The sequence below is a fragment of the Leopardus geoffroyi genome, chromosome C1, assembly GCF_018350155.1.
Source record: "Leopardus geoffroyi isolate Oge1 chromosome C1, O.geoffroyi_Oge1_pat1.0, whole genome shotgun sequence".
NCBI classification, from domain to species: Eukaryota; Metazoa; Chordata; class Mammalia; order Carnivora; family Felidae; genus Leopardus; species Leopardus geoffroyi.
This window is the reverse complement of record NC_059328.1, coordinates 160,409,284-160,437,233: the sequence shown is the minus strand read 5'-3', so window position 1 is coordinate 160,437,233 and position 27,950 is coordinate 160,409,284. Positions and strand designations below refer to the sequence as shown.

The window sequence follows — 27,950 nt, the reverse complement described above, 5'->3', positions numbered from 1 at the left end:
TGATTTATTTGTATTTGAAACAAAAGAGCCACAGGTTCAAGCAAGTCAAACAAGACACAATTTAAAAATTTAATAAGCCCCCAAACCAATCCCACCCACTCCCACAATGTGGCAGTGGGTTGGTGTATTCTCCCATACCTTTCTTTACACATAAACACATACATGCTTTTTTTCTCTTTCCTTTTTTATTTTAAATGAAGTTTTACTAAACATATTACTTATTCTCCAGTATTTTTTATACTGAAGAATATATCATGATTTCACTCTTGGTCAGTAGACATGGCTACATTCCTTGTAATGGCTGTATGATATCCACCATGGATTTACCAAAAATTATTTAACCATTCCCTATTGATGGATATTTAGTGGCTTCTGGTTTCCTGCTTGCATAAACAATGCTGCGCTAAAAATCCTTTTTAGGGGCACCTGGCTGGCTTAGTTGGTTGGACATCCAAATTCAGCTCAGGTCATGATCTCATAGTTCCAGCCCCGCGTCGGGCTCTGTGCTGACAGCTCAGAGCCCGGAGCCTGCTTTGAAGTCTGTGTCTCCCTCTCTCTCTGCCTGTCCCCTGCTCATGATCTCTCCCTTTCTCTCTCACTCCCTTTCTCTCTCAAAAATAAATATTAAAAAAAAAAATCCTTTTTAGAGTTCCTTACGTTACAGTATTTTATTTCCACTCTCTCCAAATGTGGGATTGCTAGGTTAAAGGGTAAGCATATATATATTTTTTTAATTTAGTAGATATTAACACACTACTTCCCTAAAATTTGGTGACAACGCATTTTCCTGTCACTAGTGGAAAAGCAAAAGTGGAGAGCACCTTTGACCACTCACGCCCTTGGCAGCAAGGAACATCACCACTGTTGTCCTGTTAGTCTTGTGGGGGAAAATGACATTTTATTGTTGTTTTATTTTCTATTTCCCTAGCTTCTTAGTGAGGTTGGACATTTTATATGTTGATTGGTGATTTAAGTTTTTCTTCTGTGACCTGCCTGTTCAAATCTTCTGTTTATTTTTCTGTGAGGTTGCCTTTTTGTCATTAATTTTTAGGAGTTTTTTTATATTACATATTAAACACATTAAGCCTTAATATATGACATGACTATCCCCATATCCCTTTGTGCAGTTTCTGTTGACTTTGGTATGTTTTGCCCCACATAATTTTTTATTAAATTTTTTTTCTTTTTTAATGCTTATTTATTTATTTTGAGAGAGAGAGAGAGCATGAACAGGGGAGGGGCAGAGACAGAGGGAGAGAGAGAATCCCAAGCAGGCTCCGTGCTGTCAGCACAGAGCCAGATGTGGGGCTCGATCTCACAAATAGTCATTACCTGAGCCGAAATCAAGAGTTGGACGCTTAACTAACTGAGCCACCCAGGTGCCCCCCTCCATATACTTTAAAAAATTTTTTTATACAATCAAATATGTCTTTTTTTTCCTTTATGACTTCTGGATTTCTTGTCAACCTGTGGACTCCCCAACTTCAGATTATATAGATTATTTGCCTTAATTTTCTTTTTCTCTTCTCATTGGATTTTTAGGAATCTTTTTTCCTTTATGTTATATACAGAGTCCTTTCGCGTGTTTGTTTGGTCTCTTCCAAATGGATAACAAATTATGATGGTAACATTTATTAAATAAGCATTCTTTCTCCACTAAATTGAAATACCAAAGTGCCAAAGAAAAAAATTCGTGTACTACTTGGACTGTTTCTGCCCTCTCTGTTCTTTCCATGACTATATTTTGTTTACTCTTGTATTAATAGCTTGTTTTGAAGGCAGGTCTCCCTTCACCTCTTGTTCAAAATTTGTTTGATTATCCTTGTATATTTGCTCTGCAAGTGTAAAACTACCATTGGGCTTAAAATTAGAATTAAACATAAATATAGTTGAAGAGGGAAAGATATTTCTATATTAATTGTTCTCCTTTAGTAACATGGTATCTCTCTATACCATGTTTTCTGTTTTTCAATAAAATTTTATAGTATTTTGGGGCGCCTGGGTGGCGCAGTCGGTTAAGCGTCCAACTTCAGCCAGGTCACGATCTCGCGGTCCGTGAGTTCAAGCCCCGCGTCAGGCTCTGGGCTGATGGCTCAGAGCCTGGAGCCTGTTTCCGATTCTGTGTCTCCCTCTCTCTCTGCCCCTCCCCCCGTTCATGCTCTGTCTCTCTCTGTCCCAAAAAAATAAATAAAAGTTGAAAAAAAAATTAAAAAAAAATTTTTATAGTATTTTACATATTCTACATATAGATTTTATACTTTCATTGTTCAATTTATTCCTACATATTTTATAATTTTATATTCACATTATAAATGAATTCTACTTCTTATTATAAGTCGTTATTTCTAGTTTACGCAAAAGTTATTGAATTATGCATGGCTATCTTCTTTTTTTTTTTAGTATTTTTAAGTGTTTATTTATTTTTGAAGGGGCAGGGAGGGGCAGAGCAAGAGGGAGACGTAGAATCCAAAGCAGGCTCCAGGCTCTGAGCTGTCAGCACAGAGCCTGATGTGGGGCTTGAACCCACAAACTGTCAGATCATGACGTGAGCCGAAGCTGTATGCTTAACCGACTGAGCCACCCAGGCGTCCCTGCATGGCTATCTTATATCCAGGCACCTTCCCAAATACTCATTACTCTAACCATCTCTTGGGTTACTAGACATATATTCTACGTATTTTTTTTGCAAACTGAAAAAAAAAAGTCACAAATTCTCTATTACTTATATAGATTTTTTTCGTTATCTTGTAGCTAAAACCTCTAAAATAAATTTGAATGACAAAGGTAGCAAGCACCAATGTCTTATTAATATAATGGAAATGTCTTCAATATTTCACAGTGTAAGCTGGTGTTTGCTGTTGGATGTTAGTAAAGGTGTTTATCATCAGGGCCACCATCTTAGATGTCAAGATGTAGTACACAGTGGCTCCACATCTAAGAGGAGTTTGTTTTCTCCCAGTGTGCTAGAAAAGTTTAAAGTATCCGTTCCTAGAAAGTCAAAGATACAAAACAGTCTGGACCAGTGCCTTTTTTAGAGATAGATTTCAAAAGATCTTACCAATTTCATCTAATATTTTATTGTCCTGTTTAGTTTTTTTTTGTTTGTTTGTTTATTTATTTTTGAGAGAGGGACAGAGACAGAATGTGAGCGGGAAAGGGGCAGGGAGATAGAGGGAGACACAGAATCTGAAGCAGGCTCCAGGCTCTGAGCTTTCAGCAACAGAGCCCAACGTGGGACTCGAAACTGGGAACCTGAGATCATGACCTGAGCCTATGTCGAACGCTTAACTGACTGAGCCACCCAGGTACCCCAATCCTGTTTAGGTTTTCTAATTCCTCTTGGATCAAATCTGGTAGTCTATATTTGGCAAGAAAAGAATCCTTATTTCTTAAAGATTTTTAAGTATATTATGATATATTAAAATTTAACAATCTGTCCTAATTTTAAAATAATATCTGTATCTATGATTAATTTTTTTCTTATTCTGAAGGTTGTATATTTTGTTTTTTCTCAGGTTTGCAATGGTTTATCTCTTTTATTTTATTTTTTTTTAAAGAACCAGCTTTTCATTTCATTTATAATTTCTTCTATTTTTTATTCATTTCAGTTTCTTACTTCTCCTATATTCACGGAAAAGTGAAGTTCACATTGATATCCCAATTAGATAGCTGGCTATATACTGTCCTAAGGAAGGGAAGTGAATTGCCGTAGTTCACAAAGATTTTTCAACAAAATGGTTACCACCAAAAAGATTTTAAAAATTCACCTTTTACTTTAGTGTCCTAGAATAGCCAAATCCTTATCACACTCCATTAACTTTTGTTCATATAGACTGCTCTCAAATGTATGTGTTTTTAATAAGTGAAGAAAAGACAGGGGAAAACTAAACTAATCACTGAGCCTTCAAAATCTAACAAAGAAGTAAAATTCATGTCTTCACTCATAAAGTTAGGAAATAGAAATGACAGGAGCACCTGGGTGGCTCAGTCAGTTAAGCACCCGACTCTTGATTTTGGTTCAGGTCATGAGTCCAGCATCAGGTTCTGTGCTGACAATGTGGAGCCTGCTTGAGATTCTCTCTCTCCATTTCTCTCTCTACCCCCTCTCCCTCTCTCTCTTTCACTCTCATAAACAAACAAACAAACAAACAAACAAACAAACAAACTTAAAAAAAAAAAAAGGCGGGGCGCCTGGGTGGCTCAGTTGGTTAAGCACCCAACTTTTGCTCAGGTCATGATCTCACAGTTTGTGAGTTCAAGCCCTGCACTGGGCTCTGTGCTGATAGCATGGAGCTCACCTTGGATCCTCTAATTCTTTCTCTGTCCCTCCTCTGCTCATGTGTGCACACTCTCTCTCAAAAGTAAATAAACATGAAAATAAAATTTTATAAAACAAAAAAGAAAAGAAAAATGATAGAGGAATATGGGAAAGAAATCTTGCCTATGCTTGTTTATTCAGCACATGGAACTTGAAGTCCAGATAATGGCAGTCTAGGTATTATGGTATTATGGTATTATGGAGACAGTAATTTCCCTACATAGATATGTCCATATTTAAAATCTCATGCTCAGGGTGCCTGGATAGCTCAGTTGGTTGAGTGTCCAGCTTCAGCTCAGGTCATGATCTCACAGTTTGTGAGTTCAAGCCCCGCATTTGGCTCTGTGCTGACAGCTCAGAGCCTGGAGCCTGTTTCGGATTCTGTGTCTCCCTCTCTCTCTGCTCCTCCCCCGCTCGTGCGCTCTCTCTCTCTCTCTTCCAAAAATAAATAAACATTAAAAAAATTTTTTTAAATCTCATGCTCAAGCTTAAAGACTGAATTCTGCAGTTCTGGTGGCCCTTCAGGGAAGAATACTTACAATGGAAACAAAATGGAACAGGGCCTAAAGGGAATGAGAAGATTATTTCCAAGAAATATGAATGTGTAGAAAACATCTACAGTATCTGAACTGTGCTGCTTTTCATATCATGCTTACAAATACACTGAGACATTGACCTGTAAGATGTAGAGTATGACGACCGTCAGTCCGACCCAGCTGTGTAGACTGTACATGTTGGGGATATTCTTGGCATTGTGGAAATCAAAAACCGCCACCAGAGAGATAATTGCAAGAATGGCAGCAACAGCGTGTAAACCTGCATGGATGGATTTCATCAGGAGCTTGCTGCATTTCCAGGTCCATGGCAGTCTGTATACGATGATGGCTAGAAAGAAGCAAAAGGGGACAGAACGTGGCATTGTTGTTTTTAATTAACACAAGTTGAACAGTTTGACACGCTGAACACTCCCTTCCATGAAACCCTTTTCACCTGGCTTCTGCTTCTCCCCTCTTCCCTGCCTCTCAGGGGTTCATTCTTGGGCTCTTTTGCCGGCATCTTCTTTATTTCCGACTTATGAACAAACTCTGGGGGCTCTCAGGGTCAATTCTAAGACTTTTTCCTCCCTCTACACTCTCTGTGGGTGATCTCATTCACTCCTTCACTGAGATGCTACCTACATGGCAGGGACTCCCAAATTCTCACCTCCAGTTCATGCCTTTTTAAAGTAGGCTCCACGCCCAGCATGGAGGCCAACATGGGGCTTGAACTCACAACGCTGAGATCAAGACCTGAGCTGAGATCAAGAGTCAGACGCTTAACCAACTGAGCCACCCAGGAGCCCCTTAAGCCCAGAACTTTCTTCTTACCTCCAGACCCACAAAATCCAACAGCTTCTTTACATCTCTATAGAGATGCCTCCAAATATCTCAAACTCAACACATCCAAAACTAAATTATTAATCTTATGACCTGGTTTCTTCATATAGTCATAGTTTGATAAGAAAAGACAGACTAAGGAATATATATATATATATATATATATATATATATATATATATACACATGCGCACAAAGATTTAACCGAACAAAAGAGTATATGCACATATTTTACAAAAAGGTATGTCCAAATATAGATAAACATAAGAAAGATGTCAACTTCACTAGTCAACAGAGAAATGCAAATTAAAATCAAATGAGAATATGTCTACCACATATCTGAATGGCTAAACATGAAAAATGCCAAGTATTGCAGAGGATGTAAAGCAATCACAGCTCTCATGTTCTGCTGGTGGGAGTTTAAATGGGAACAAACACTCTGGCAAACTAGCAGTATTCACTCAAGCTAAACTTCGGCGTAACTTATGATCCAGCAATTCTACTCCTGGGTACATGCCCCAAAGGAATATGTACATATGTTCACCAAAAGACATGCACTAGAATATTATTAGCATCACTATTTGTAGGGGCCCCAAACTAGAAACTCCCCAAATGCCCATCATTAATAGAATGGGTAAACAAACTGTGATATATTTACACCATGGAATAACATACAGCAAAGAGAATGAATGATCTATAACTAGAACATCACCCAATGATATGGATCAACCTATAATGTGGGTGCCAAGAAACCAGACATAAACAGTTATAGACTGTATGGATTCAATTTATACGAACCATAAAAACAGGCAAAACTCATCTCTGCAATAAGAAAAGTCAGGATAATGGTTGCCCTTGTGAGGAAGTGGTATAGTAACTGAAAAGGAACATGCAAGAGATTTCTAGCTTTCTGCTGATGTTCTGTTTCTCAGTCTGAATGCTGGTTACATAGGTGTTCACGGAGGGAAGTTTTCACCAAGCTATACACCGTATGTACATTTTTCTGCACGTAGATTAAACTTCAACAAAAACATTTTTGAATAGCATTGTTTTAAATGTGCTGGTTTAAGCAATAGATTACATAGCCACGTTAAGCAGCATGCAATTTTTGTTCTGAAGACAATATCCTGCCCCTACCCACCCTCATTCTCACCCCTCCAGTCCATGTCAGGAAAACTTTAGAGGTCTGAAAATGTATGACAGGTGGATAAAGTCTGAAGAATACTTCCTCTGGAAGGTGGATTCCATTATAACAGCAGTGTATATTGCTTAGTTCCAGCATGAAAAAAAAAGCATATTCCCACTACAGACATTTATAATTTAAATATATAGAACTTCATAGGACCACAGAAATTTACGGCATTATCTAGTCCATTCTCAGTCACAAAGGCATAAACCTACAAAGACAGATGTGGGTTCAGCCTCTTTAAAGCCTACAGCAAAAGATGTCAATCTTCGTATTCGTTGGTTCCATTCCTTAACACTTGACAGCCCTCACCATTAAGACAGTCTTCTTTTTATCTAGTCCAAACTCTGAAGGATTGCTACTTACTAATTTTAGTGCATATATGGATACCTTATAAATGTTGATCGATTATATTTCCTCGAGGACATGGAGACTTTTTGGATAATCATTTCTATATTCAGTGAATCTTTTCAAGCCATTTAGTGCAACCAGGTATACCAGTTGACCCTTAAACAACGTTAGGGGCAATGACCCCAACTAAGTTGATAATCCACATATAACTTGATTCTCCCAAAACTTCACTACTAATAGCCTACTGTTCACTGGAAACCTTACTGATAACATACACAGTTGATTAACACATATTTTGTATATGCATTATATACTGTATTCTTAGAATGAAGTAAGCTAGAGAAAAGAAAATGTTAAGAAAATCATAAGGACAATACGTTTACAGTACTGTCGTGTGTTTATCCAAAAGAAAAAAATCCACCCGTAAGTGGACCTGCACAGTTCAAACTCATGTTGTTCAAGAGTCAACTGTACTTTTAAAATCTAGCTCAATGTCCCTTCTCATCTTTACTTCATCCTCTCTGAAGGAAGGAATGCATTTTGCTGTTTCTCCTTGTATCCTGAGCCTAGAACAGCCCTGGGCTCAAAGCATGTAGCTCCATAAGTATGATTTTTAACTCTTATTTTGAGATAATTGTAGATTTACATGCAGTTGTAAGAAATAATACAGACAGATCCCATCTACTCCTCACACAGCTGATAACATCTGATATTACCAATGGTAACATCCTACATAACCATAGTACAACATCACAACTAAGAAACAGACATCAATATAATCCACTGACCTAATTCAGATTTCACGAATTTTATTTGTGTGTGTGACTTTTGCGTGTGTTTTAAATAAATGTAAGATACTTTCTTCAGGCTGATCAAAGTCTAGAAGTCAAACTGAAGTCAACTCAGACACATGGTTTCCCCTCCTTATGCTTTTTCTCCTTGGAATTAGTGGATATACATATCCATATGTACATGTGATTCTCAAGTTTTCATATAAATCATATAAAACGTATATGATTCTCAAGTTTTCAAGGAAAGCAAATGTCTCTTTACCCATGACTTTGTGACCTTTCATCCACACAGTGGAGCCTTTTGCAATCTGTGTGATCAGGTATTAGTAAAATAAAAATGTGGATAATATGAAAATCTAATAATACATCTCACCCTCTTCTGGGTTAACATGATTTATTACACACACACACACACACACACACACACACACACACACACAACTGAACCCTTACACACCATGCTAAGTGCTCTATATGTTTACATCATAATTTTTACCTCAACTCTGTGAAGAAGGTATGATTACTATTACCGTTATACAGAGGAGAAAGCTAAGGCAGAGAGATGTTAAGTAGCTTGCTTAATCTCAATTCACATTTTAAAAAATAATTATTATTGTTGCTATCATCATCATCCTATCATCCAGGCACTGCCCTTATCTTAGATGAGGGAACTTGAACATCTATGTATGAAAAGGAAATACGTGGACTATGTTTGCTTGAAAAGCAAATTATGAACAATAAATCACAACAGCTTTTTCTCCCTGATCTGGAACCTGTTGTGTCAAAAATTTCCAAAATCAAAACTAACCTCTGATATTAGAAGTCAGGAGTAATTATCATGACCGAGAGAAGTTACGATGGTTACCAGGAAGATTCTTGGGTGCCTGGGATGTTGTTTCACCATCCAGGTACGTGAGTGTGTTCATGTTATAAAAACATGTAACTTATGATTTAGGTACTTCTCTGCATGTGTGTGGTTCTTCAATAAAACACTTGCCTAAAAAAAAATGCCCAGTGAAGAATTTTTACTCTTCTAAATACTACAGGCATCATAGAGGAATGTGTTGAATTTCCTGCAAAACTAAAATCTTTGCTCCTTGAGTGTTAAAACTGGATTTTTGAACCTTGCACATTTACTCAAATGCTTTCAGACTGGTTGCACACAAGCTTTCCTTCTCTAGCAGTAGCATGAATGGACACAATGTAATCTTTTATTGGTGATTTGGGGTTACCCATAAAACATACTGTCCTATTACCAGTGGAGAAAATCCTAAGGGGCTTCTAGAGCTGGAGAGGTGCTTCCCTCCCATCCGCATGAGCCCAGGCAGTTACGATGTTTCAGCCCCTGGGTCTAGTTTAGAGTTCTTCAATCTCCTCTTTTAGTTTCTTGCTTAGGTTAGGGTGCTTCCTCTTCCATCATCCTGTATAATCTTTTCTTCCTACCACCCTTGAGTTCTAGTTTATACCTTTTTATGTTGACAAAAATCAGAACCTCTGTTAAATCAGGGTGATGGATACATGGGGATGTTATGTTACTTTCCGTATGACTGAAAGAATTCTTACTATTTTTCAAGTTAAAACAATATTTTTGTAAGTTCACAAACCCAATAGCGAATTAATCTCAGCCACTAAGTCGGCAGCCCGCGGAAACTGGAGGGAGCTCTCATGTGAGTGAGGCCTGGAGTTTCTGCCTCCCCTGGGTATGTGGAAATTCTGCCAAATATAAATAGTTGACTATCATTCAGAGTGTTCTTTAGATAAATGAAGGATAACCGCAAAATGTTACATTTGCATAAAGTGTTTACATGTTTTTAAAGATGTATAAATAACAAAAATACAGTGGACTCCCAGAGAAAAGGGCAATCTTAACAAAGCAAACCACATTTCTTAAACAAGAAGCTACTCTCAACAGCTATAAAAACTGCCTGGAGAGCGGAATTTAAATATTTCTTGCTTTTTTGGCTTGGCATTTACCTAGACACCATTCCTGAGGTTCAGTGAGAAGGAAGAAAAACGTCTCATAAGCCCATGAGGAGGGGAAACGGCATCAAACGGCTACTTGTAACTGAAACAAGGGTTTTCTGTTAGAGGCCCGAGTTGGCAAGACCATATCCTCGCAGAAAACGAAGGGAAACATGAACACATATATATGTGAGAAATACATTTTAAATCTTCTTCAGAAGAAAAATTATTGGTAGTGGAACACACCAGGAAGAAAGAAGAAAGAAAAGAGAAAAGAAGGCAAAGAAGGAAAGGGAAAAGGAAATCAACACCTGTGCATAATTATTTCTCGGACAAATGAAGGCGAAAATATAGTAACTTGCACTGAATTTAATTGGAAAATTTCTCAGCTCCTAGCTGCATGATCAATGCAGGAATGTGTGAAAATATACATTCTCTAAGATGTAATCTCTGGTTTGACACCAGCTTTCCATCCATAAACTATCTATAGGCAATACAAATTTTAGATCTGTCAAAGCGTATGTGAAGAGAGAGGCACTTGGAGGGAGAAATGTCCCCAAACATAGAAAACAATTTGACTCTAGTTCTTCCGTGTTTCAGTCTTGTGATTCATGAAGGTAGGGGCATGTCTACTTTGTTCAGTGTCCTATCTCAGCAGTTAGCACACAGCCTGGTACATAGTAGGACTTCATTAAGTGTTTGTTGAATAAATAAATTTTTTAAAGTACAGTAGGGGCGCCTGGGTGACTCAGTCAGTTACCCATCTGTCCTGGGCTCAGGTCATGATCTCACAGTATGTGGGTTCAAGCCCCACATCCGGCTTTGTGCTGGCAGCTCAGAGCCTGGAGCCTGCTTCAGATTCTGTGTCTCCCTCTGCCCCTCCCCAACGTGCGCTCTCTCTCTCTCAAAAATAAATAAACACTTAAAAATAAAAAAATTAAAATTACAGTAATTCATTGTTTCCCAGCAAATGAGCAGATCCTCTTTGAAAACGCACAAATCAAAAACTCAAGACAACCTGTACTGCTGATCCAAGTGTAAGACCAAGTGGTCCTTTCAAGCAAGTAAAAGGTAGTTTACACCTAGGCCCACTTAACAGCTTGACGTATGCTTTAAATGAACCCCCAAATAAAATAGGAGTAATTGTTTGAAGTACAGTGGAATTTTAAAACACTTGTAAATTCTATTTAAATATGGCGTATGCGTTACACTTTCCTTAACCCTTTGAATGAGGTATTATTTTGACATCCTTGGTATACGCTCAGAGCAGGATTTACTAATTTCCCCGTGCACCCAAGAATGTACCAGACTCTATGCAAAGATCTCCAGTTTAAACATAAAAGCAGAGAATCCTACAGCAAAGATTCCTATGGTAGCTGTCAAAGAGAACCTGAACTTTGAAGCACGAATGCCTGAAACCCTGGCCCGCTAGAGCTGCGCTTAGCGGAGCACCCAAGGCTGGACGGGCGGGGGGGGGGGGGGGGAGCGTGACCCGGGCTGCGGTGGCTGGCCGCGGACTGACCGGCGGGCTTCCGCCTGGGCGCCCGCCTCCGCGTAGGCCCAGTCCGAGGTCTGGCAGTCAGTGGCAGAGCCAGGCGCCCCCGGCCCGAGCGTCCTCAAAAGCACCACGCCTGCGCTCCTGGAGCGCCCCAAGCTTTCCAACGCCGTGGCTGGGTGTTGCACCAGCACACAAAATGGAGCGGGAGCGCAAGCGGCCAGCGGAGTAAGAAGAGGTGGACAAGACGATGGAACAGAAGATGAAGGAAGAGCCCGGAGAAGGGAGAAAAAGGACACGGCATGTTGCACCCACACGACTCCTGAAACAGAATGCTACGGGCACCAGTGACAGTCACAACAATGTTTATTACAATGAGAGGCAAGGCCGACCGATCGGGACCAACACTCTTGATAAGAGTGCGGCCCCAAACAGCCGGGGTACAGAGTTTCTATAACCGATCACATCGTTTTATGATGATAAAACAGAACAAAGAAACAGTTTCCAGATGAGTTAGAAACAGTTGCCAGATGAGTTAGAAACAGTTGCCTAATGAGGTGTTTATTTTAGACTTTCTGCCTCCAAGTTGCAACCAGTGGATCTCCTTGACCCTGCCTCTGATGCTCTTTTCTTTGAACTTTTGTTTCCTTAATTGGTGAAGCCTAATTTACAAGAGTATGAGGCGTAGTTTACAAGAGCAAAGCAAGGCTGTTATCTCTTAACCTTCAGTGTCAACACAAAGCTGTTATTTTTCAAGCTAAGCGTTAGCCCTACACTACAATTTAACCCTTACAGGCAGACAGAATGTCGCTAGAGGAGAACAAGGAACAAATCCTGAAGTTGCAGGAGAAGCTTGGGGCCCTATAGGAAGAGAAGCACTAGCTTTTCCGACAGCTCAATAAAGTTTTACCTGAGGGTGAGAAACGGAGGCTTAGGGAGCACAGTGACCTGACCAGGCTGACAGCCGCGCAACAGCAGAGCCTGACTGTTCACACAGGAGCTCCCCTCCTCAGCATGCAGAAGAGCCCCGGAGGGCACAGTCGCCCAGGCACCCTCATAGTGGCTGCTGGCAGGGCCAAACAGATGTTCCCACCCCAAGTACTTACAACCCTGCAGGAGGCGGGCTCAGCAGCAGCTTTCGCAGGGACCGCAGAGGTCGGCCAATTCCAAGGCCGTGCTTATGGGACCGCCCACCTCGCTGTGGACCCCCTTAGCCGGCCCTAGGCTGCGCTCAGAACACCTTCGGCGTTTCCGGCACTGCGGTACCTGTCATGGCCACAGCCCTGTGCAGTGCACAGCCACTGTCAGCCCACCCAGATAGGGTTCCTCCAGCCTGGTGGTGACCTGGCCTGACAAAACCCCTTGCAAACGCAGATGCAACATACTAACCAACGGACTTATTTTCTGACTCTTCCTCCCTGCACCGCATGCACCCCCAAGCTCTGCGTCCAGCCCCTGCCCTCTTTGCCTCTCCCCAGTTCCCTGTGCAGATGCAACTGGCAGGAGAATCGGGCTTTGCAGCTACCAGCCAGCCTGGCCCTCGGCTACATCTTCATCCAGCACAACCAGAATTCGCCATTCTACCACAAGTGACCATCAGACTTTTGTCTTCAACCTCACCCCCACTCCCTGCCATGGGTGAGGGTCCCCAGTGTGTCCCAGTCCAAAAAAATCTACCTGCCACTGCAAAAAAAAAAAAAAAAAAAAAAAATCTGAGCTTTGGAACATGCCTGTGTATTCAAACCGTCTCGACCTTTAGAGAATCAAAATGTAGGAAGTGATTTGGATGATTTGGTAGATTTGTTTTAGTATCTTGGCACTGAAGCATCTCTTTAAAGTGACTGAAATCATCACACAGGTGGCTACCTGGTATCGAAGAGTGTGTGAAGAGAGAAAAATTCAATTAATTGCTAGATATTTAAATACCCAGAAACTCTGCATTGTAGAAACATAAGCTATATTTTCTTATGCTTCACATCGATATTATGTAACAAATTAGAAATGGTACTGGCTCTGATATCACCTCTTTGACCCTAGTCAGACAATCTTTAAACTTAGGAGCTGAACGTAAAATCTTAGCCAGCTCTAAATATCTAGGGCTCAGGTTTTCTAGAAGAAAACTGTAACTCAGCTCTAACAAACTTAAATGGGAACAGCTTGTAGACAGGGCTGCATTTTACTTATTTGTTTTACACAGTGTCTGGCATGCAGTAAGTGTTTAATAAATGTATGCTAATTAAATAGGATGATATATGAAAACTGGATGAATGAACAAACTTAGAAAAGTACAGCCAAAGTCTGTACAGTTCTTTCAAAGCCTATTTTTACCTTTTAAGAAAGTTTCTCCTGGAAGAAAAAAAAAAAGTTATAAAAAAACATTTCTGGTCTATTTTCTCAACAGAGAAGATTATTCTTTTTAAGGGAAAAATTTAAATCCCACAAAGTCAAGACAGAAAGTCACTTGTAAACTGGGAGGTATCGAGTGGGTTTGGTCCGTAGATGTGTTTTGTTTGATCAGCACAATATTTGGGGGGTTCTGTTTTGGCTTTGTGGCTGGTTTACTTTTAGACTGAACCAGTTTTTTAAAATCTGTATTCTCCTGGATAATGGGAAGCTCTAGCCACTCAGGGCTGGCATCCCCATAGAGCCACAATCTGCTGCAGCTAAGAGGTTTCCTATTTTGTCAAAAGTAGACACTCTCCAGTTCTTTACAGTCCTCCCTCCACCCTCAACATGCACACACAGAAGGCATTTCCCTTCAGCCGTATGAGGATCTGACCTTTCGTTAATGGTCTTAGTTAACAGATAAAGTAGCTTCACACTAATGTCATTAGGAAACATTGCTCACAATAAAATCACCCCCTGATTGGTAAACCGTGTCTGGACTGGGAAAAGTAATGAAACATCTATAAATACCTGATAAGAATGCCAAACTCTGGGCTTCCCAGAGTGCAATGATAACTGTTATACCCTATGTTGCTTTCCTAGGGCTATCATAACAAATTACCAAAAACTGAGTGGCTTCCAGTAACAATAAATGCATTCTCTCATCGTTCTGAAGGCCAGAAGCCCAAAATCATGGTGTTGGCTGGACTAGTTCCTTCTGGAGGCTCTGAGGGAGAATCTAGTCCATACCTCTCTCCTAGCTTCTGGAGGCTGCTGGCAACTCATGGTGTTGCTTGGCTTGTTGACCCATCATTCCAATCTCTGCCTCCATCTTCATATTGCCTTCCCCTCTGTGTCTGTGTCTCCAATCTTCTCCCTTCTGAGGACACAAGTCATTGGATGTAGGGCCCACTCTAAATCAGGATGATCTCATCTTGAGACCCATAACTTTACTTCTGTAAAGACACTATGGTCACATCCACAGGTCCTTAAGAATAGGACTTGGACATATCTTTTTGGGGGACACTGTTCAACTCACTATATATCCCCTGCAGGAACACTGGAAGCCAGATCTATAGAGTATTGCAAGAGATACTGGCTGCTTTGGGGCATGGAGACCTAAAGCTCTGATCCCACCAATGCAGATCTCATCTCCTGGTGAATAAACTGTCACCTGCAGAGAGGCTAGTTTATGGGGGGGATATATGGTTGCTACATGAACCACTGCAGAAAGGATGCCTGTTTGGGGCACCTGGGTGGCTCCATTGGTTAAGCATCAGACTCTTGCTTTCCGCTCAGGTCATGATCTCATGGTTCGTGGGATCGAGCCCCACATTGGGCTCTGCACTGACAGTTCAGAGCCTGTTTGGGATTCTCTCTCTCTCCCTCTCTCTCTGACCCTCCCCAAACACACTCTCTCCCTCCCTCTCAAGATAAATATTTTTTTTTAAATCACTTAAAAAAAAAAAAGAAAGAAAAGAAAAAGGATACCCGATGCGGTCACGCTAGCAAGCTCTGGTTCCTATCCTACATCCTCCTAAGTGGGCTGGTGCCCAGTGTGGTCTTGGCAGTCTTGTGTGTCTGAATGTTTAGTTGAACACAGAAAGACATTCTCGTGGGTGCTACACACCTAATCCACTTCACATATTTACTTTATAAACCATCCTTGTAGGTATGGCCCCTGGTTTAGAGGACTGCCCAAACTTGCATTAATTTAGTAAATATTTATTGAATTCTGACTGCATGCTAGGTAATGTTCTACACACCATGGATACGGCAGTGAGGAAAACAGACAAGGGAACTTACATTTTAGTAGGAGAAGCCAATGAGTGAATAAATAACTAAAATAGTCAATGGTCAGAATCTGGGTAATACTGTATTTTAAGTTTGGCATCTATATAATTATCTGAAGGACTGGGTGAGAAGTGTGATAGGGAAAGAGGAATCCAGGATGACTGAATAAACATCCAGAAGGATGGGGTTAAGAGTATGGTTGTTTTTAAGATGATAGAAATTGTAACATGTTGGAAATAATCCATCGGGGGGGGGGGGGGGAGAAACTTAGTGATGCAGAAGGAAAAGGGGAGAACTGAAGTGATGATGTCTTTAGGTAGGCAAGAGGAGGCACAGGTCGTACTTAGCAACATTCTAATGACCCTGAGGCCTTTAGAATAAAGATGCATTTCCAATATAATATGACGCCCATTCTTCCCTAATAAACCAGTACTGCCAAACTGGCTGAACAGGATAATCACTGAGGGGGGAGGGAGAGCACATTTACTTTAGATGTTATTATTCTCATTATAAAATGAGTAAAATTGCATTTTGTTACAGAACTAATCACTCAGTCATTCAATTGCTATTTATTGGCCTACCAGTTGCCAGATCTAGTTGTTATTCTAGGTGCCAGATATACAACAGTGAGCAAAGTAATCGTTTCTAAAACATTTTTATTAGTTACATTACAAAGAGATCTGCATGTATTTATAACAAAAAATGTGTTTTGGGTTGCCTTGAATTGTGTCTTCATGCTTTGTAAAAACCCTCATTTCCCTAAAATTGGTAGGTATTATTATTAATAGTGTCCTCAAGGCTGGTTTCGGAGTAGGTACCTGGGGCATTTTCTCCACCATCTTCTTTGCCAGGTGCTACGCCAAGAGCCTTTTCAAATTGTATTTAAGTGGACTTGGATTTGGTCATTTTGAGATACATTATTAGGCTATGCCAACTGCCTTAATTTAAGGCCTACTCAATTTCTTTTTCTTAGTCTTTTAAATGTTACTTAAATGTAGTTAGATTCTCTCACAAAGCCAACTTGAGATCACCATACTATTCAATTTCTCTTCCTTCAGTTTATACAGGCAGCAGAGTTCTGCATGTGGAAAGGGAAGGAGTATAGGATTGCTGAGGCTTCTATTCACCCAATTTATATACTTGAATTTTCTACCTTTTACCAAATAACATATTCCACCCTGCTGAACCTTTTAAAAGGTCAACTGCCACTTTGAGAGGGTTTGTTTCAATCTTTTCTGTGGCCTTCTTTTCAAGGGCTGTTTCTCTGATTTCCTGGCAGTGTACTTATTTCATGGGAAACATTCCTTTTAAGAGAAGTACAAAGCCTCTTCTCAACTTCTCTTTGAAATTCTTCCTCATTCATGTTCGCTAGGTTTCCCACTAGTTTAAAATTTTATTTCAGTTTTAGATGTCCTATTGTCTGTTATATTCTATTTTAGAATACACAGATTTCCCAAAATGTATTTGGACTATGTGCGTTTAGGTATGCGTGTACCCGCCCCCGTCCCCATCACCGCAACACACACACGGGCCTTTATTTTGTAACTTTTGTGCTTACTCCAGAGCTTACTTCTTAAAGGTGCTTCACAGGACTCTTTACTTGTTCTCAAATGCTTTTACATGTTGTCTACTGTCTGTGTATTATATTTGTAAGGCATTTTATGCTCAGAGTAATAACTGGATTTCAGCCTTCCCCTCCTTATCTCTAAATATTTGTGCATCACAGACAAACTCCATTTCATTGTGTTCATTCCTAGGGATCTGAAAGAGCAAAACCTAAAAATTTCCTCACTGAAACAGTAAAAAAGTCTGTTTTAACATGGCTAGTCTGTAACGTGTGTTTCCCTCCTGGCTTACAAAGCCAACTCTTTAACGCTGGCCCTGCAGCTAGAGCCCTCGTACTGCTGGATAGGAGCAAGTGTGGGGTGACCAAGATTCGTAAGGACTCAGTTATACAACGCATGTGCCTGTATGTATGAGAAAGCTTATGTTTATGTCAACGAAATACATGATCTGATTAAAGTGCTTTCCAAGTCTGGAATCCAAATAGTAAACAGGACGGGGAATGTTGACAGAACAAACATTCCAAAACTAATACAAAGCCCGTAACTTAGCTTAGGGGAAACAAGGTTTGCATAAAAGCAACAGATGACCAAAATATCCATTCACACGTTTTTGCTCAAAAGTCAGTATGAACAGATTAAGAAAAGTCCGAAGTTTCAAGAAACTAAACTTTTAGGAAAACTCTAATGGACTCTAACACGAATAAACCATTTCAAAGTGTATTTGAGATGAACCTTTTTTTGCTTCTCTTAAGAATACTTTGCAGAAAATAAGCATATTGCCATAAAAACAGAGAAATGAACCTTGAAAATAGAGCCACTGGAAACATACTACTTCCCTGGGTAAGGTACTTAACTGCTTTGTGTCTTGGTTTATTCTTACATTAACTGTGAAAGAGTGCACTCAGTGGGCATACAGGAAGCATTCAATAAATGCCAGCGATTGTTTGGTGACTGTCTCCTCTCTCGTAAGTCAGGAAACAGCTAATATCATCTGTGTTTCCCTTACCCTCAACTATGAGAAGACTCTGGAAAGTTTCCTGGTATTAGGAGCTCTCTGAAGGGCTGGTTGGAAAAGATGAAGAGACTGTTGCCACTACTTGGAGCAAACAGGAGATGTTCACAGCTCTGGCCAAACTGAAGGGCCTCACCACGAAGGAAAGAGTGTTTTTGATGACAGTGACTTTGGGACTTGAGTCTGTTTTTCTCGTTTTAGGTCAGTGGCAAAATAACTGGGACTTATGTAACGAAATAACTTGGCTGGCCAATGGCAGGCGCACCCGCATGCCTGTCACAACAACCCAGGTAAGGGAAGCATTAGCAACTTGTCTGCCACTACATCCCAGAGTGGGAGAATGCTGGCCACACCTGCTGAAGGCTGCAGCACGAGCTTTAAATGGAAACAAAAATCTTTTCTTCAGGAATGAGGTTGGAGCTTTTCTGTTAGCTTGTTTGATTCGGAGAGCCAGATATGGCTGGAGAAAAGGCAGCCCGCTCAGAGACAGAGCTAGAGGTTTTGGCCGGTGGCACCTCTTTCTGAAGCCTTTACACTTCTGTCCATTATTTTCTTTTTTATTAAAAAATTTTTTTTAACATTTTATTTATTTTTGAGACAGAGAGAGAGAGAGCATGAACAGGGGAGGGTCAGAGGAAGAGGGAGACACAGAATCCGAAACAGGCTCCAAGCTCTGAGCTGTCAGCACAGAGCCCGACACGGGGCTTGAACCCACGAACCGCAAGATCATGACCTGAGCCGAAGTCGGACGCTCAACCGACTGAGCCACCCAGGCGCCCCGTCTGTCCATTATTTTCTGAGGTATAACCTCAGCTCACCATTTTATACCTTCTTCTAAATACTTTGTCTGCAAGGCCTTTACTTCACTTTTTGAAAAGTGCCTACAAAGAAATGGCACTTGCGCCACTGGCTGGAGGTTCCTCCAGCCAAACAGCGGAGGAAGGAAACTGTCAGGACACAAACCACACACACACACAATACCACACACAACCACAATAAAAACTGCCATGGATTGAAGGAGGAGGGGGGTGGACAAGTGAAATGGGTGAAGGCGGTCAAAAAACTTGACTTCCAGTTATAAAATAAGTCCAGGGGATGTAAGGTACAGCATAGTGACTACATTAATAATATTATATTGTATATTTGAGCCATTGCTAAGAAAGTAGATCTTAAAGGTTGCTCAGGGGGTACATCTTAAAAGTTCTCATCACAAGAAAAAAAAATGCGTAGCTACGTGAGCTGTTGGAAGTTAACGAGACTTACTGGGGAGACCACTTCGATTTATAAATCACATGTGTGGGGGATAAGCTTAGGAATCCCCCGGGCTTACACCAATGGGTTAACAAGGCATAATGACATACAAAGTCATAAAATGCTCACACCTGAGTTTGGGTAAGCCAGATTGGCACTCCAAGAATAGGGGAATGCAAAGACACCCCAAGAATAGGGAGGCACAAAGGTGCCAGGAGTAGGGAGGTGCAAAGACACCCCAAAAGAGAGAGGGGGTGCAGAGTCCCCAAAATAGAGAGGGAGAGGCAAAGGCCTGAGACAGAAACGGTGCAAAGGTGCCTGATACATAGGTATAGGAAATAAACAAGATTAGATGTTCAGGGTGAAAGCACCCCCAATTTAGTAGTATAGCAGAAAAGCTGCTTTCACAGGAGAATAGGGCCAGGTTAGGTAAATTGGTGAACTGGACTATGGACTGCTGTGCTGCAGGAAAGCAGCCGGAAGCAGAGATGGTTAACAAAAAGAAAGGTGCCTTATTAACCCTGAGGCTATTCCCCCTATCTGTCTCATCCCCTAGGCTAGGTAAGATAAACAGGCACTGCACCTCCTGTCTGCTGTTAACAACCATCTACCCATCTGCCCGGTGCCCGGGTTTTGTTTTATATTGACCCAAACCCCAAACCCCAAAAACTGTATTTCTTCAAAACCCCCCTCTTCTCTCACATCCCCAAGTTAAAGTTCCTAGTTTCTTTGTCTCTTTGTGCACGCCCATCACGTTTGCAAGCCTTCTGATCTGAATAAATACGGGGCAAGGACCCTTATTCGGGGCTCTTGTCTTTTTCCTGGACATTAGCCATCTCTTGCTTTCATCCTGTGTCTGCTCTTCTGCTGGCCAAAAGAGAACTCTAGACTTAAGAGTCTACGACACACATATATAATCTTACACATGACCATGTTATACGCGTGAAACATGTTGTATGTCAGTTATAGCTCAAAACAAAAACAAAAACGAAATATGTCATCCACTGAACCCTCCCTCTGGGCTAGCCTCATCCCAGAGCATGAGTACACGCCCGGAACTGCACTCTCGTGGGGCCAAACGTGGACACAGCAAACCCCAGGGATGTCTCAAGCACAAGCATCTCCGGGAGCCAGGCAGCCGCAAGCCCCACCTGCCAGCTCCCGCCCCACTTCAAGGCGAGCGCCCAACAGGAAGCCCCGCGGGAGAACTTTCGCTGGTCGGAAGCCACAAAAACAAGTCTGTGAAGGCAGGGCAGCCTAACCCCCTTTTGAGTCTTGGCAGCTTCCTGGGCTGGACTGAAGTGAACGCTCTAGGAGACAGACTAGAGCTGATGCTTCGCTCACCCCGACCACCTTCACTCAGGCCTGAGGATGGGGCAAGAGGAGACCAATTCTCGCCCTACCCTTTCCGCCTTCCTCTCCTAATCTGCAGCCGGGAAGAAAGTTCAGAGGAAGGCCTCGCCTAAAGAGCGTTTCCGCACCCCTGATTGCGCAGGCTCCGTCCACGGGGGGCAAATTTCTGGGCCAGGGACGCTCCGCACTCCGGCCTCCCTCCTCCGCTCCGCTTTCTGGCGTCACGCGGCTGCCTCACGTGCGCCCCGCGCCCCCTCGCAGCAAAGAGTTAACCAAGTGGGGCCGGCGCGCCGGGCCACCAGCTCCGCCGCAGCCGTGTCCAGCCGCCCCCCGCGAAGCATCTCGTGGCGGTGCCCGCGCCTCGCGCGCCGCCGCCACGCCGCCCCTCCCCGCTCGCCCACGTCGGCCCGGGGCAGGCTCCGCGCGCCCGCGGCTGCCGGCTCCGTCCCGCCGCCACGCCCGGCCGTCTCCGCGCCCCGGCCCCCGGCCCCCCGCGCTCGCCGAGCTCCCCCTCGCACCCGCTCGCACCCCCTCGCTCGCCCACGTCAGCCGCACTCGGCTGGGATCGGTCGGGGAGCCCGGCCGGCGCGTCCCTCCCCGCTGCCTCCCAGGAGGTGCCCAGTACCGATGCCCTGGATGAAGACGAAGCCAGTGACCACGAGCACCGGGTGCCAGTTAAACTCGAGCGCGGTCCCATCCCAGCCGAGTCCCTCCCGGTAGTGGAGGACCCAGATGAGGGTGAAGAGCACGGACAGGAAGCCGACGAGCAGCGCCGACACCAGCAGCCCCAGAAAGCCCCTGTAGCCGTCCATGGCCATCAGAGCCCCATACTCCGCGCCTCGGCAGCGACAGAAATTCTGCCAGGCGGCGGCGGCGGCCTCCGGACACTCCTGGGAGCCGTCTCCGCCCGGGAGGAGGGGCTTCCTCGCGGGCCTGCCGGAGTGTGGGGCCTCCCGAGGGTGGGCAGCTCGCGCTCAGAAACCCGCCCCACCCCCGAGATCTCGGGCCGCCCCCTGGCCCAGCATCCGGTAACCGATCCAGTTCGTTGTTGAGAGCGAGAGAGCGCGGAGGATTCCATGCCCGCCGCTTGCTTTTGACTCTGCCCTCGTCTCTTATTTGTGGGGAGACGAAGGCAGTGGTGCTCGCTCTAGGTTATGAGAAGAGATGGGACTGTGTGTCGATGTGGATTAAGGAAGCCTCCAGAGCCCCAGCCCTGAGGATTGGCCGTCTTCGATGCCAGGAATGCGCCAAGGAGGCCCTACCTAGCAAAGCAAACTACTCGCGGTTTGAGCTTTCGACAGGGAAGACAGACATCGTCTGGACCCTGGACTTGCCTATATAGTGTCAGAAATAGTGGATCTTAAATGCGCTCACCTGCACAAACCTATTTGTAACAAAGCCCCGCTTTGATGAAGTGAAGCTTCTTCACTCTTTTGCCCTCTTTCCAGCATCACTGTCACCCTTCTCCATTAGACAAGGGACGTGGTGTTGTCATCTGCTGTTAAAGAAAACGTGGCTCTGGCTGTTAGGGCTTCTAGAATGCATTTGGGAACGTTCACTTCTAGCCGTCGCCTGTAGCTCATCTCCAAGGACTGGTTTACCGTATTGTGTCGTTGTACCATTTTGAAAGCCCTGAGAATGTGCAGGTGCTGTCTGGAAGTGCTTTTCAACAGAAAAGACCAGTTTTCAGCCCAGGAAGCAGGAGTGTCAAGCCCTGGTCGTAGGGCAGGATCAAGGGTTAAGAGTAGGAGGCTGCAGACTTCACCTAGGTCATCGTTTTTCCCTTGGTGGAGAAACAGAGGGAGAGTAAGCAAATGGAAAAGAAGGACGCCTCCCCGCAGTACAAGGTTTTCTAATGGTCTGGCCCAACCTAGCCCTCCACTCGTCCTTTCACACCCTTACCCCCCTGATGTCCATGGTTGTAAACTTCTCACCCAGACGACCACTCTATCCACATGCTCGCTTGTAAATTTTCCTGACTCCCATCTCCACCAAGAAACCTTCCCTGAATCTGCTCCTGCCTCTGTTTTATGCTTCCTGACCCACTCACCTCCCCATCCCATGCCTGGCTGCATCATTTATCAAGATGTGATATAAACATCTGTTCCTGTGGCTGTCTCCGCTCCCCAAACTGCCCTCTTGAGAGTATTGTCTAATTTATCATTATATTCTTCCTTGGCATGTAATAGTTACTCAGTAAAGTTTGTTGGGGAGAGGAATCAAACTGAGTGTGCCAGGGTCCTAGCAAGAAACAGGTGGTACACTCCACCTGGGCAGTTTAGCAATGAACTGGACTATTTACGAAGTTGTGGGCTGGGTGTGGGAAACCACAAGGATTTTGCAGTGCCCAGGCCTGAAGGAAAGAGGGTTACTGGAATCCAGAGACAGAGCTATGTAAAGAGGGCAGTATGACTGAGGTTCTGGCCTTGAGTTGAGGGACGCAGCCAGCCTGCAGCAACCCCACAGGGAGGATGAGAGGCAAGATGAATATTCCAGCTGTGCTTTCTTTCTTTCCAGTCTCCTGTCCAGAGTCCCAAATGGCTGACCCTAACCAGAAGCCAGAGGATAATTGATCTAGTCCGTAAGGGTTAGCTTCTCAGGACATACAACAGAGGTGGAAAAGGTACAAGTAAACCTGTAGGTGTAAACAAACTATCACCAAATCTTCCAGTTTTATTTTTTCAGATTTTTTTGGTTCCTGGGTGCTGCAAACGTTTCCTGTTTAACTTTATGCCGCTTCTCTTCCTTTGTGATCTTTAACTAGCAGTTCCTTAACAATGTCATTGTGTCTCCCTATTCTTCTTCCTTAAAGTGTCTACTCCTTGTTCCCAGTTAACTTCACCCCTTTAACTCGGCATCTGCACTTCGCTCATGAGTTAATTTTTCTCCACAGAAGCAGAAAATAAGAATCTCTGGGATTCCAGGGGTGCCTGGGTTGCTCAACTGGTTAAGTGTCTGACCCTTGATCTCAGCTCAGGTCTTGATCTCAGGGTTGTGAGTTCAAGCGTTGGGCTCCACTTTGGGTTCTATGCCAGGCATGGAACCTATAGAGAAGGAGAAGGAAAAGAAGAAGAATCATCTGGGGGATTCCAGATTCCATTTAATAAAACTTCTCCGGAGAATGAAAACATGGCCAAATGGTACGGATGGTATTCAATCATCTTGAAGTTAGAAGCTAAACTGAGAGACTTTCAACTTTTAAACTTCTCAAAAGTTCAGAAGGAACAGAAAACCAATGAATCATGGAAGCAGTGATTAGTAAAAGTGTATTTATTGCACACACACCAAAAAGACAGTTTGTAAACTAGGAGCATTCAACCCAAAACATGGAATGAGGTTCAGGAGTATAGGTGTGTTGTTATAAAGCAGCTTATATATGGGGCGCCTGGGTGGCTTGGTCAGTTGAGCGTCCGACTTCGGCTCAGGTCATGATCTCATGGTCCATGAGTTCGAGCCCCACGTCGGGCTCTGTGCTGACGGCTCAGAGCCTGGAGCCTGTTTCAGATTCTGTGTCTCCCTCTCTCTCTGCTCCTCCCCTGTTCATGCTCTGTCTCTCTCTGTCTCAAAAATAAATAAACGTTAAAAAAAATTAAAAAAAAATAAAGCAGCTTATATAGTTAGATAGCAGTGATTGTTTATCTTTCACAGTGATTGGTTGTATTTCTTCAAATTTATTTATTCTGAGAGAGAGGGAGGGAGGGGCAGAGGGAGAGAATCCCAAACAGGCTCCACGCTCAGCTCAGAGACCCATTTGGGGCTTGATCTCAGGGCCTTGTGATCACAACCTGAGCCAACATCAAGAGTTGGACACTTAACAGACTAAGCCACACAGGTGCTCCACAGTGATTGGTTTTAATACTAGAATTTTCTTAAAAGATAGGGAATTGATTAGTGGTTATATCGATCTTAGGAAACAGTTCAAGTTTTGCTTATGATTTCCAGAGGCATAAGCAAGAAATGACTTTGGCAAGTCAGTCTTGCAAAATGAGCTAAATTAAGCTTTGCTTGTATAATTAAACTGGTTTTGTTTGCTCGGGGAATTTTCAAGCTTGGTCTTTGTCTCTTATCTTAACATCCTTTAAAGACCTAACTTTGATAAAACTTGTCACTTGAAAGAGGAAAATTTTTAATAAATATTGTTGTGGCTTAGTATCAGCTTTTTAAAACAAGAGTTGTTCAATACTAGAAGTTCCCCTTGTGAGATGGTAAACAATTGGTCACCAAAGTCTGACTAGATAACTTGTCAGCAATGCTCTCAAAGGGATTTCTGATGTGTGTAGGGGGAGAAGGGAGTGTGGGCAATGAACACGATAGCCTTCCTAAAAACCTGTGATGCTACAAACACGTACATATTGACAGATTTTGTTTTGTTTTGTTTGTCCCTGACAAACATAGAATTCAGAGTAAGGAGATAGGATGTGAAGGGGTGGGGAAAGGAAATCCAAACCCCGTCTGTCATGAGATTAGGAACCAGGTGTTTTATATGCCATTTATCTACTGAATTTCCATGAGGTAATGTTGCATTTCTCTTGGTGCATACAGAAGTCCAATATTCTAATGTCAAGTACAATAAGTTGTGCATAGTGGTTTGCCTTGTTGGATAAGTGGACTGTTTTTGTTTTTTTTTTTTATTTAAAAAAAAATTTTTTTTTCAACGTTTATTTATTTTTGGGACAGAGAGAGACAGAGCATGAACGGGGGAGGGGCAGAGAGAGAGGGAGACACAGAATCAGAAACAGGCTCCAGGCTCTGAGCCATCAGCCCAGAGCCCGACGCGGGGCTCGAACTCACGGACTGCGAGATCGTGACCTGGCTGAAGTCGGACGCTTAACCGACTGCGCCACCCAGGCGCCCCAAGTGGACTGTTTTTTTAATTCAAATATTGACTGTGTGTTGGGGACTCTGCCCCTCCATTCTCCATCCTTCCTTGGCTTGCCTTCTGCTCTGGCAGGCTCCTTGCCCATTGGCTTCCAGTTGGCTGTGGCCAGTACACTGAGGGAGATTAGAGGGCAGGAAGAAAGAGAGGTCAACCTACTTACCCATCTGTGCCCCTTTGCTAGGCCATGGTTTTTGCAGTGGTTGCATTCCTTTGCCACAACAATGTTTGAGTGGCCCCTCTTCCATAGCTATAGCTCTCCCAGAGTTCAGTAACACCATGCCTCCTTGCGTATATAGGGCCTGTATGTGGTGCTGAGCACCCCCTTGCTTGTCCCTTGTTTTCACCATTCTTTGTTGGGTTTTCTTAAGTCCGTTTGCACCTCTCTAAATACTCCCTTTATTACACTATCTTCAGTTAAACCTTTGTGCAAACCCACTGTTCCCTGCAGGACCCTGACAGAGACAAGTAGAAAAATTACCTCACCTAATACCACTCTTCCCCTAGCCCCACCTAACTGCCTATGCCTTTTTAGGACATATTATGAAAAGAGGAATATATGAAACAAGAAAAAAACCACAAGTAGGAGGAATGAGCTCACACATCTTCCTGTTCTCCCTTCTACTGGACAGGAGATTTGGGGATCAGAAAGCTGTCTCAGTGACTCACAGCTGACACCATGACGCATGATGTAAACCAAGCTCAAGCAGTGGTCACAGTGTCCTAGCAAAATAAAGCAGAGTTTAGGACTTTGAAAAGAACAAAAACCCATGTTAATGGGTGGAATATACTTCCTTATGTGAGGCTAGTCTGTGCCGTCTTTGGGGAAAAAAATAATGTGTGCTTTGCTAAGGTGTTTCTCCTTTGAGGGAACTGGTGAGGAGATTATCTCCAGCTCTGGCTGTGGGGAGACTAGCTGTGCAATCAGCCTCTACTGCCTCCCTAACTCAAGAGACTCTCCGAGTCTACCTGCCCCAAGAGGGCAGGGCTGGAGTAAGAATAGACTTCATTTCAGGAACCCCAGTTTGGGAAGAGGTAGAAAGTAACTCTCTTCCTGAGGGAGCAGAATGGTGCACCAGCCTGGGAGGCAAACACAAGAAGAGGAAGATGTCTGGGGAGAACAGAAGAAGCGAGGAAATCACCTAAAAAGGTGCCCAAGCCAAAGGCTTAACTCAGTAGGGCCTCTTCCCCGTAGGACATAGAGGAGGGGAGCGGGTTAGATCAAGGCATTAGTTTTGTTCACCCATGCCATACTGCTCTGTAAGATCTAACTGACCCTTCATTTACTTTTTAAAATTGCTTCCATCATCATCATGAGAGTTTGGTGAGGCAGGAAGCACTTGGGAAAGGGATTGATAACTCTTCCTAATCATTTAATCATCTGGCAAAATAAAATTACCACGGCCCTACTCTGGGCCTATCTCCTCAGCCCAGACATTAGCAGGTGGAGTTTTGTCCAGGCAGAAGAGATACAGGATTCAATTCTTTGATTCCCCGATTCTTATCTACCACCTTTATAGGTTACAGGAACTAACCAGCTGAAGAAGAAAAGAATGGGGTTTGATCATACCTAGGTTCAATTTATTTTTTATGTTTTTTAAAGCTTATTTTGAGAGAAACAGAGACAGTGCAAGCTGGGGAGGGGAAGAGAGAGAGGGAGAGAGAGAAAATCCCAAGCCAGGCTCCACCCTGCCAGCTATTGAGCCCGCTGCAGGGCTTGAACTCACAAACCATGAGATTAACCAAGAGTTGGACGCTTAACTGACTGAGCCACCCAGGCGCCCCGGTTCAATTTACTTTAGAGCCCTCCCCACCCCACACACTTATAAACCCTAGATTAAACTATAAACTCCTTGGAGGTGATGACTTGCTCTACCTTATTTGCTGCTGCTCTAATTTTAGGGTGTGTATTCTAAAAATGTGTTGAGATGTGTTGTGTGTGGGTGAGTACGAGACACAGACATGAAAAGGACTGTCATGAAGGAATAAGTTACTTTTTTATATTCACGGTCCCCTACGAACAGGAGGCACTGCAAGTATGCCCCGCAGGGCCACGCAGGCCACGCAGGGAAGCACCCACACAAGAGGAGTCTTTATTGTGGTTTTCCAGGGAAGAAATGGACAAGGCAAGATCGGCAAGTGGAACACACTTATGACTGGATAGTTTGAAGAATTTCCGTGGGCTCTGGTTTATAGGGGTGGCCCCCAGTTGGTCTGGTACCTGGCCCTGTAGTC

At 43.2% G+C, this 27,950-nt stretch overlaps 1 protein-coding gene and 1 pseudogene across 1 annotated transcript in view; one reads left to right on the top strand and one right to left on the bottom strand.

Moving 5' to 3' along the window:
- The window catches only part of LOC123599067 (plasma membrane ascorbate-dependent reductase CYBRD1), a 34,599-nt gene extending 12,746 nt beyond the window's left edge, over positions 1-21,853 (bottom strand). The window contains exons 1-2 of the mRNA XM_045480179.1: positions 21,465-21,853; positions 4,995-5,203 (exon numbers count right to left, since the gene is read on the bottom strand). Of these exons, the coding sequence (XP_045336135.1) occupies positions 4,995-5,203; positions 21,465-21,657 (402 nt within the window). The 5' untranslated portion in view covers positions 21,658-21,853. The remainder of the gene's footprint in view (positions 1-4,994; positions 5,204-21,464) is intronic.
- Positions 11,629-13,072, top strand: LOC123599068 (annotated as a pseudogene).
- Positions 21,854-27,950: the final 6,097 nt, after the last annotated feature.